This window comes from Dipodomys merriami, unplaced genomic scaffold (assembly GCF_024711535.1).
Source record: "Dipodomys merriami isolate MVZ:Mamm:240054 unplaced genomic scaffold, mDipMer1.0.p SCAF_489, whole genome shotgun sequence".
NCBI lineage: Eukaryota > Metazoa > Chordata > Mammalia > Rodentia > Heteromyidae > Dipodomys > Dipodomys merriami.
In genome coordinates, this window is record NW_027206056.1 from 66321 (window position 1) to 77939 (window position 11619).

The following is an 11619-nucleotide window of genomic DNA, read 5'->3' on the forward strand; positions in this document are numbered from 1 at the left end:
CTAAGGATCTGCCTGCCATCCCAGGCAGAAAAGTCTATGAGACTCTTATCTCCAATAAACCACTAGAAAATCAGAAGTGGCACTGTGGTTCAAGTATTAGAGCGCTCACCTTGAGCTGAAGAGTGCAGGGACAGTGCCCAAGCCCAAAGTTCACACCCCACGACAAACAAAACAAAACAAAACCACAAACTTCCATCAAGCCCAAAACCACAGCACATGCTATGCTTTCTCTTCAGAAGAAGGAAACCCATTTGTACCTGAGTGTTCCCCAAAACTTACATGACTGAAAAGCCCTAATCAGGGTTCAGGCACTGTTTCTTGCCTGTATCAATGTGAGACTGATACAGTACTGGAGCCTGCACAATAGTCTCAGGCCTTCTGTGTCCTGGGGCTCTGTCTCTTGTGAAGAAAGTGAGTGAAGTGTGGGGAAGCCCTGAAGAGTGTTCATATGTCCCAGAAGTCTGAGATTGAGCCCTTGTTCACTGTGCACAGCATTCACAGCCCTCCCTAGTCAGCCTCTGTCATTTTATTTAAAGAAACCTGGCATGAGTGCATCATTAATATTTAAGTGTGTGTCTTGCAACCTTTTCTATTAATTTAAACATTTCTCATTTCCTTGTAATGAGCCTTTCAGAGGCCTGGAATTATGACACTGCACAGCCCAAGACTTGGTGGATTCTCCAGTGGTGTAAACTGCTTCATCACGAGGCTCTCAAATTCATCTGGAAAAAAAATGGTGTAGATGCACTGAATTCACTGAAGTAACATAAATTGGAGAAATGCAAGTCTAGAATGCATGCTAACATGATTATCTTTAGCACTCTGTGTGCACACAGTTTCATTTTAAGCTTGAAAAGCATTCTAAGGACAAGCTATGTGAGCCTATGTATTCACTATTTAATCCTATAACTGAAGCCACTAAAGGGACAGAGGAAAGTATATTCATAGTATTCAAAGTATTTCATAGTATATTTTCACAGTTTTTTGTCATTCATTAAATGTTTTAGGTTTCTATTATTTTCTTTCTTTTTCTAAATTAATTTTATTTTCAAGGTATGTAAGGAGGGATTAGTTACATATATAAGGTAATGAGTACATTTCTAGTAGAACATTGTTATTCTTCCCTCACTTTTTCCCACTTTCCCTTCCCCCAAATCTCTCCCCCCAAGTTGTGAAGATCATTTCCAACATACCTTCTTGCTTATCACTATTGGATTGCTTCACACTTTGTTCTTTGTCCCATGATTTTGTTGTTCCCCTTTCCTTCCCCAATTCAGATAATGTAAGTACAAGACACAGTACTGAAATAAATACAGTGACAACAGGGGAAAAACCAAAGGAAAACAAAAATGAAAGAAAAAAGAAATAGCTTCACATAGGATATTAAAAACAAAAACAACAAAGAAAAACATCCAGTTTCCATATCTTGGAGTTCATTTGGTTTAGCGCCATCTTATATACTATCAGTTTTTCTATGTCTCCATACATCTATCTATGCATCTATTATCTATCTATCCATCTATCTAGCTATCTATCATCAACAGTCTTATTTTATTCCATCACTGTATAATAAGGTAATTGTATTCATGATAACTAAACAAACAAGTCTATGAAAAAATCAACTGATAAGTCAGGGAATCACTTAAAATAATTAGTTGTACATCTCTGGAACCATCTTTTTCAGAAGGATTGACTTTTATAAAAGGCTAGCATGAAAAGCATTTCGTGAACAACATGGAAATCACAATTCTAAAATCACAGGATATAAAGTCATTTGGTTCCCTGGATTCAAGGGACAACCATTTTCTGCTAGCACAGCAGCACTACTCTTGTTAGGTAGACCTTACTGAAACCTGGGCACATTATGGACTGTTTGCCACCTTACTATCCCCTGCTGATTTGCATGTGCCCAGAACACAATACAGTGCATTAGAACGAGCCTGTGTAGCAGTCAGTACCAGTCTGTATCAGTGAGCACACAGCATGGACATGAGGGCAACTGCTTAGCTCCTGGTGCTCCTGCTGCTCTGGGTCCCAGGTAAAGGAAGACAATGCCTAGATTTCCTCAACACATGGTAAACAAGGCTTCTGCAAGGAAATCTTCCAATAAATGAATTATTATTGATTTTGTTTTTTCAGTATCAGGTACCAGATGTGACATCCAGATGACCCAGTGCCATCTCTGTCTGCATCTCTAGGAAAAAACATCACTATCTCTTGGAGGTCCAGTCAGGGCATTAGTACTTAATTAAAACAATTGTCAGCAAACACCTGGGAAACATCCTGACCTCCTGATACTTAGAGAAACCAGGTGGCAGTCTGGGGTCCCATCAAGGATCACTGGTAATAGATGTGGCTGGAGTTCACCCTCACCATAATTAGCCTGCAGCCTAATTGTTGCAACTTATTACTGTCAACAACATGACTTTATTTCCCACAGTTAAACAAGTGATCACATAAAACTCCCAAAGGAACAGAAGTGTGTCTAGTATGATGAACATTCCACTAGAAGCCAGATGGGGAACAGGTCTCTCTGTATTTGGAATCTCATTAATACAGTATAGAACTTGTCCCTTTGCTCAAATATTTGTCTAGCCAAAGTCTAGAGCATATGCAAGTGACCTAAACATACTTTTATCTATGAATGCTTCCTGTTATTTATCCAAACCACATGTTTCTTTCTAACTTATTATTTACTTTTTTAACATTTTTAATTTTTTAAAATTTTATTGTAAAGGTCATATACAGAGAGGTTACAGTAACATGAGTCAGATAATGAGTACATTTCCTTTTGAACAGTGTCTCTCCCTCCCTCATTATCATAGCTTTTTCCCTTCTAATTTCCCTCATGCCAAAGTTTTATACTTCATTTCCGACATGGTGTCTAGTAGGTTTCAGTGCTAAATTGCTTCACTTTTTGTTCCACCATTTTTGTGCTTCATCTTCCTCTCCCTAAATAAGGTAAACATATATATATATATATATATATATGTGTTATATATATATATATATGACAAATTGTATAGAAATTAAAAGCTACAGAAGGAAATAAATGAAAAAAGGAAAGAAGAAAAGAAAGAAAAAATGCAAGCAGTTCAATTAAAAAGCTATATTTCCATTGCCTAGAGTTCATTTTGACAAGGATCATTCTATATGATCATATGCACATAGCTTTTGAGCCTTTGTGATCCTTTCCTAAGATATCCTCCTTTGTTCTCACTGTGTGGATGTTTAGATGACTTTTTAATTATTTCCAAGTGCATTCATCTGTCTTTTACTAACCATTGGGTTTCATGGTAGATTTATAGGCACATTCTAGCTATTAAAAATGAGTTGAAAACAAGCAGTTTATGGTTCTTTGGATTCTTTTCTTAGTATTATGTTTCCTGGTGTTTCCATTTTCTTGTGAGTGGGGAAATATTCATTCTGATGGAAGCATAGAGTTCAAATGTGTATATAAATACTACATTTTCTTGTTCCATTCATCCACCAAGGGGCATCAGAATTTATATGGTCCTGCTGGTGGCTTTAGTGTAACCTGGTTTTTGGTCATTTGAATAGATGAGATGATGTGAAAGAAAAGTGCAAATGCAGTACATCTTGGAAAGGAGACAAAAATGGAGTTTTCCTAAGAATTCTCATTGTGAGACTGTGAATGGTCAGGATTGGCATATTAAGTGCAAGATTCTCACTAATATTCACCAAAATTTTCAGTAGTTAAACACATTAATGAAACTCATCCAACTGATACACCATGTGAAACATGATATGGTTGGTACCAGAATAGTTGATTACAAAAATAAGAGAAGCATTACTTCTTGTGTTACCTCATGCAAAATATTTAAGTCATTGGACAGGATGAGAACAGAGTGCAGAATTTATGGCTTTGTCTTAGCCCCTTGTTTGAGTTTTAAAGTCATGTTTAAGTTCCTCTTCTGTAGTACATATCAGTTCCAGACATCAGAGCCGACTTCTATCTCTCTCAGTACAAGCACCACTGCAGAATCTTGAGTCACCACATGCTCAGGAGACACCTTTGTCACTGCCACTCAGGTCAGCCAGACTATCCTGTCCCAGTTCAAGTCCTCCCCATGCCTGTCACTGACATGTCTAAGGTTCCACTCCTCCACCTGGTGGTGAAAGGTGAAACAGCAGCAGGTCTCAAGTTGTACAGGTGTTCATTTATTCCTATCAACACAAAGGAATTATTTACTGTTATACAATGATAGTTATTATGAACATTCGCCAACAGTGAAGTCTTGAGTATATCAAAGAAAATCAAAGATCTTACAAAATTTTCATTTTAATGAGACTGGCAGAAATCAAATGAACAAATACTGTTTCTATTTTTCTTTTTTCTCTTTTACTTTTATTATTTTTTATTGTGAAAATACTGTACAGAGGGGTTACAATTACATGGGCAAAGTAATGAGTACATTTCTTATCAAGCACTGTTGCCTCCACCTTTGTTTCCCCTTCCCATCCCTTCCCATTTCCCCCCTCCCCCAACAACCGATCCTCTTCCCCCCATCCCCAACCAAAGTTGTAAAGTTTGTTTTTTGACATAACAACTTGTACATCTCATTGTTGCAATGGGTCCACCTGTACCCCTATTTAAATGATTTGGTTTTTTCCCTTCCCCTCCACAAATTATACCAACATCAAATACAGTGAAAGCAGGAGTTATATTGTGGGGGAAGGACATACAAAGCAACAAAGAAATCATCTTATAAAAATATGTTAGAAACAATCACATGAAAGAAAAAAAAAACATTTGAATACTTATCTTGGGGTTCATTTCCCTAACATCAACTTATCTGACCTTTTCTGCTTGACTCAGATATATACTAGTTATTGCAAATAAGGGAAACCATGGGACCTATGTTTCTTTGGGCTTGGCTTACTTCACTTAATATAATACTGTTTCTATGGCTGCTCCTAACTTACTCCTTTGGGATTCTCATCCCCTTTTTCAATGTTGTTGTGGCTTTTGAACTTAAAGCGTAGATGCTGTGGTTGAGGTTTTCTGCTCAAAGATAGCACTTAACTGCTTGATCCACAGTTGCACTGCTGCCTTTTGGTTGGTTAGTTGGAGGTAAGAGTCTCACAGAGGTTTGTGAGTGAGCTGGCATTGACCTGTGATCCTCACAGCTCAGTTTCGTGAATAGCTAGAATCACAGGTCTGAGTCACAGGTCCTCAGTCATGTTCTCCCACTTTTAGAAATGTCCTTAATCAGGGCACATGGTATTGGGCTTCTTCTAACTTATCATAATGAACAGAGAAATAGTCAAGAAGTTGAACAATTATATTTCATGGAAATTAAACTCAACTGTGTGCTCACTAGTGGCCAGTTATCCAAAGGCAGAGGTCTTCTAATCCATCATAGGTTCACAGTTTGAAGCAGTACACACTGGTCATTCAGATGATTATTGTCTCATGAAATCTATATAAAAAAACATAGACCTATTTTTAGCAGGGTGTATATTTTTACTATATTCATCATATGTTTCATTAAAAAAGTAGCCTGTCCATTTATTTAAACCGAAGCATTTGAGGGTAAAAAAGAGAAAGAAATATTAGTCTCTTATATCCCAAAGATTCTCAATAACCCCTTTTAGTGCTATGACTAACCTTTTCCCCCTCTGATTAAATCACAGCATTGGTCCCTAATTGTAGAGTGGACACTTACTTCTCTAAAACACTGATTTTGCTTTCATAATTCTCAGGTATCACTTGGTGTGCTGTTCAGTTTTGAGGATGTTGATTCCCATCACATTCCATAGATTAGGTTCAGCCTCACTAACTGGACTTTCAGAGAAAACATGTCCTAGGAGGCAATGTCATGTGGTTATCTATGCTCACGGGGCATATTACCTGTGCTTCCCTCATAGAGAGAACACTGGGTAACAAAGATTGTTGGACTTCAGTCGTTATTCACATCCAGGCCCAAGCATCCACCTCTCTCTCTCTCTCTCTCTCTCTCTCTCTCTCTCTCTCTCTCTCTCTCTCTCTCTCTCTCTCTCTCTCTCTCTCTCTCTTGATCTCTCTTTTTTCTCTCTCTTGAATTCCAAGGGATTTCTAGGCTTTCATGTCATGAGCAGAGGAGGATGAGAAAACTACATTTTTTATTGTATCAGAGTCACATTTAGGAGACATATTTCTTTTTCTAGTTCTCACCCATTTCATACATTGCCATAGTTTTCAGCCAAGTGTAAGTAAAAATTTTCCAAATGGCCATCCAGTTTCTGCTCTTGTTTGGACATAGTAATGAATAAACTCCATGTGGGAACCCTCCTCACTTCACTCTAGCTTCACTGCCTGTGGTCTTTGTCCTCACTGCCTGGAGATGTCCTCTGCATACTGTGTGGCTCCAGTTCCTCATCCTCAATCTTGGTCATGTTGCATTTTACCCCATTTTTTTGCCTGTTTGTGTCTCATTCATCGAAAATACCATCACTTAGACACCAGAGAAACTGGAGGGGGATATAGGGATTTTCAGACGTATGGAATGGGGTAGACTAAAGTAAATGTGAGCCCATGGATTAGAGGACAACTTAGCTTCTGAGGGGCCACAGTTTCAGATCATAAAGTTAGGAGACACACTGCACTGAAAAGCTTAGAAAATGACTGGTGTTGTAAAGAATAATGGTTACAAAGCAAGAAATAGAACCAAGTTCTTTCCTTCATATGAGGTTGAAAATAAAAAAAAAATCTTATGAGAAATGTCTTGGGAGACTTTGTGAAGGAACATTCACAAGAGAAGAAAAGCCAATATTTATCAGGAGTGCACAGGGCAGCAATGCAAACAACATGGGCTGGTCTCTACATTGCAGATCATGAATTTTGGTTGCACTTGCTTTGTTTTAACATGGTATTTTTAAAAAAATGTTTAAATCCAGCCTGCTACCTAGGTAGCTATCTAGATTTTCCTTCCTTGTTTCCTTGCGTCCTTGCTTTAATCTATCTTAAATTTCTTTTCTTTTATTTTTTCTACTTTCCTAATTCCATACATTCCTACATATCTACTTCTACCTAGCCAACTACCTACCTACCTATGTTCAGTGTTATTGCTTATCAACTCCTGGGTAATGATGATTATGATTAACTGCACTTAGGGGTAGGGCAGAAAAAGAAAAATCTCAGATATCTGGTGCCAAGGCAGCAGTCTTCTATAATTATTTTCATTCTGATTTTTTTTCTGAGTGACTGACATGTAAAAAGCTATGGTGAATACCCTAATATAGATCCTGTTGAAATCAAAATATACTTTTTGATTTTTTTTTGGTTGGTTGTGGGGCCGAAAACTGGGCCTGGGCCCTGTCCCTCAGCTCTTCAGTTCAAGGCTAGCTCTCTACCACTTGAATCACAGTGCCACTTCTGGATTTTTCTGCTTATGTGGTGCTGAGGAATCCAACCCAGGGCTTCATGCATGTGAGGCAAGCACTCTACCACTGAGCCACCTTCCCAGCCCATAAAAATAAACTTTTAAAAAAGAGTAAGAGAGTCATTCTGCCTTTGTAAAAACATTTTTCAAGGACAAATTTGTGGTGTGCAGGTCTCATTGGGATACATGATAACTTTAGTACTGGGCTTTGACCTGGATTTCTGCCACCCTGCATCTGTGCTGGCTCTGTTGGTTTGCCTAGCAGTAGAGGATTTGCATGTGTCCAGAGCACAGCCCACTTGGCCTGAGAACTTCTTTAAGGCTGCTCAAATTCTGTGTATCAGTCAGTCCCAGTCAACACATACCATGGACATGAGGGCCCCTGCCCAGCTCCTGGGGCTCCTGCTGCTCTGGCTCCCAGGTAAGGAAGGATGGCACTTCTTCCACCCTATGGGAGAAGTCTAGGCCTAGAAGCCTGGGTCTTAATGGAAGGTCTCACAGTATAACTAACTGGGTGGATATTTGTCTTTTGTTTCCATTATCAGGTACCAGTTGTGACATTCTGATGACCCAGTCTCCATCCTCTCTGTCTGCATCAGTAGGAGATAGAGTCTCCATCACCTGCAAGGCCAGTCAGGGTATTAGCGATGATTTGCAATGGTATCAGCAGAAACCAGGGAAAGCTCCTAAACTCTTGATTTACTGGGCATACAGATTGGAATCCGGGGTGCCATCCAGGTTCAGTGGGAGCCAATCTGGGACAGAGTTCACTCTCACAATCAGCAGCCTTCAGCCTGAAGACTTTGCAACTTACTACTGTCAACAGAGTAATAGTTACCCTCCCACAGTGGTACAAGCCATAACATAAACCTCCAAGGGAAGCAGAAGTGACAGGCTGGGCTGCCCCAGCTGCTTCTCCTTGTGGTTTCACCTGCTGACAGTGCTTTGCAGCTACAGCCAGGCTCTGAAGTTCAGTTGGGGATTTGGTCGAGGTGGTCAGTGACAATCCTCTCAATCTTAACTGTATTTCTTCATCTCAGCCTCACAGTCATCATCCAGACAAGGTTTCTTTTGTCATAAAAAGAACACAGATCTGTACTTCAAAGCATCTGGAATATGGTATCCAGGGGATATGATTTCCACTTGAAGGCCTCACAAGAGAGGCACTTACCCTCCCTTGTTCCTCTTACACAGTTGCACCCATTTGCTTAGTGAATTCCCTTCTAAGTCTGAGATTCAAGGTTCAGCCTGACCTTGTCTTGACCCATCATGACTCCTGAGGTCCTTCTTTAAAATGAGGTTGTGCTGGGTATTGGTGGCTCATGCTGATAATCCTAGATTCTTAGGAAGCTGAGATCAGAGGATCTGGTTCAAAGCCAGCCTGGACAGAAAGCTGTGAGACACTTATCTCCATATAAATACCAGAAGACCAGAAGGGTGGCTGTGACTTAATGTGCTAGAGTGCTAACCTTGAGCAAAAGAGCTCAGGGATAGTGCCCAGGCCCTGAGTTCAAGGCCTATGACTGACAACAATAGATATTTTACTAAAGTCCTGAGGACATTATTGCGCTGGATCATTAGCAAAGACAGAGAGAGATGAACAATGAAGTTATATAAAATGCTGGAAAATTTTGGAACTGGAGATCATGTTGAATGATATGTCAGGATTCCAAAGCCAAATATTCCATGGTCCCACTCATTTGTGGTATGTAGAATTAAATGATGATGATAATATAATAATAATTAAATAATAGTAACAATAAAACATGGTAACAGTTCATGAAAGCAAAATGGGGAAAATGTCTAAAGGGAGATAGGTAAGGGACCTAAGGCACAAATAAATGAAAATGAATTAAGTATAATATATAATATAATATGTATGCATACATACATATATTTGTGAGTAATGAAGTCAGTTATATAAAGTAAGATAATGGGTGTTGGAGGGAAATGACAGTGGAAATACAAAGAAGGTAGTGAAATTTTTCAAAGTACACTGAATTTAGGTATAGAATTATCATTTAAAACTCAGCTCATGCTATTAATATATGCAAATTAAAATTAATCCTTAGTAAAAGAAATAAAATGGCACAATTTTGCATTAAAATACTGAAATTCTCTTGTATAATTCTTTGAGAAGATTATTTAACAAAACAAAACCATAACACCAAATGGAAATCTTGCCAAAGCTTCCTCTAGATGCCAAAATCCACACAAGGAGGAAAAAAACAAAGCCTGATCTTAGAGACCTTGGGAAAGCAGGGGTGATGCTTCCCTTTTGTCCTTAGGAGCTTGAGCCTGGGGAGCTCTATTCCAGGCTTTCATGGAACCCATGGCAGCTGGGACCATGTTTATAGAAAGGGTCAAGTCTCCTCATATACAAGTTCCTATTTTATATTTCACTTTGAAAGTGTAATCACACAAGACAAGGCTGACACTTCCACCAGGATTCTTGTAGTGAAATCATCAAGTACAGATCAGAAAGATGAGGGAAGGAGGGCTGAAGATACGCAGCCCTGAAGGGAACATGTGCACACACCATATCCAGTTGTGGGAGGTGAGAGGGGGCTGCACTGTCAATGTTATCCTCTGCAGGGGCCCAGAGTCCTCTGCACTGAGCAGGTCACTGCTTGTGTTCAAAAGAACAGTGGGTCCTGAGCTTCATAATGCTCAGGCTAAGAGTAAGTTAGGGCCATTCATTGTTCCCTAGAGTTATTTTTCAGGATCAGAATTTGAAATGATGAGTTAGACAAATAAAGTATGTTTATACATGTGTTAATTTGATACATATGAACAATAGATATATTACTTCGGCATTCTTTCATTTGTGAAGTGCTCTATATGTTTTTTTAGTTGGTGGGTGTTTTTTGGTTTGTTTTGTTTTTTGTTGTTTTTTTTCCAGTCCTGGCGCTTGAACTCTGGGTGTAGGTATTGTCTCTGAGATATTTGTGCTCAAGGCTAGCATTCTACCATTTAAACCAGAACATAATTTTCGGCTTTTTTTCTGGGTAATTTATTGGAGATCAGTTTATTCCTGACCATGGTGGATTCAAATCATGATCCTAGATCTCAGCCTCCTGAGAAGCTAGGATTAGAGGAGTGAACTACCAGAGCCCCACTTCCTCTATGTTTGAATAAGGAATGGAATTAAGAATCTGTCCTGAGGACCCTGCTGAATCTCCTCCTTATCCCAGCACCTCATAAGCCAAGGGAAGAACCCTGGAGCATCCTTTCCAGTGTCAGCCCTGCTCTGAAGTCTGGGTCTCTCAGACTTTCACCTTGTCTCAGACCTCAGATTATAAACAGGTTCCTTTCCTGAAGATCTTCCTTCTATCAGGAAGATCCACAGAATGTTCTTTTAGTCTCCCACATCTCCCTGTCCTCAACTTTATCTCTCAGACAGTAACTCCATCCCTCACAGCCCAGAGCAATGTAAGCCTGTCAAGATCTCTGGTTGGAGGCCATTGTTTCAAACTCTTCCAAGTATTCCAGTACCTAAAGCCTTTGCAGACTTGAAACCTGCAAGACACATTTTCATAGTTGCTGAAGCCAGACCTGGAGCATGGATCACGAGAATTTATGTGTTATTACTAGAGCCTGTCTGCTTTTAACTCCACACAGGTAGATGTCCGTTGTCATTCTATTAATAATTTGTCAGGTAGCCTTTATAACTTCACAACACCCAGCTGCCTTTTACTCATTTTATTTAGTACCAGCTTTGTCCTACAGTGCATGGTAGAGAGAGCAAATCTCTTCCAGCAAAGACAGTGACAGAGATTGAGAGGACCATATGAGAAAAATAAAAGTTAAATTTAAGAAGAATGAGGGGAAGAGTATAACTTTCGGTAGTAGATTCATAAATCATTATAAAAAGAAGGAAGAAGAACATTATAAAGTCCTTCCTGGAGCAGTTGTGGTAGCATGTACTGCAGAGACCATTAATGTGTTAGGAGGAGAAGATGATCAAGTCAAGACTCAGATGCAGTTTATACAATAAATGGTAATGAAGAAGCCTCTGATTGGACAATGACTTATTTGTGGGCTCTGTGACTTGGAACAACTGTGTTATCTCCTTGCACCCACAGCAGATGCTTCCAGTTGTGATGCTAAGTTCCATGTGACTATTCTCCTCTTTTGTCATCAAATGTGACATCCTGCAATATACAATGCAGTGTGTCACCACATGCTGATCTCCATGTTGTGCGGCCTGCTAACTTAACTCTAATTCTGAAAG

The 11619-nt window shown here is 39.4% G+C and overlaps 1 long non-coding RNA gene and 1 gene segment (V, D, J or C); one reads left to right on the forward strand and one right to left on the reverse strand.

The window, feature by feature from the left end:
* Window positions 1-4666: 4666 nt before the first annotated feature.
* LOC138809168 (uncharacterized) overlaps window positions 4667-11619 on the reverse strand; it is a 37172-nt gene continuing 30219 nt past the window's right edge. Inside the window, exon 2 of the long non-coding RNA XR_011366740.1 lies at window positions 4667-5444. This is a non-coding gene — a long non-coding RNA (uncharacterized lncRNA). The remainder of the gene's footprint in view (window positions 5445-11619) is intronic.
* On the forward strand, window positions 7727-8253 carry LOC138809171 (immunoglobulin kappa variable 1D-13-like). The segment is given in 2 exon segments: window positions 7727-7806; window positions 7931-8253. Coding segments are annotated over 2 exon segments (378 nt in total).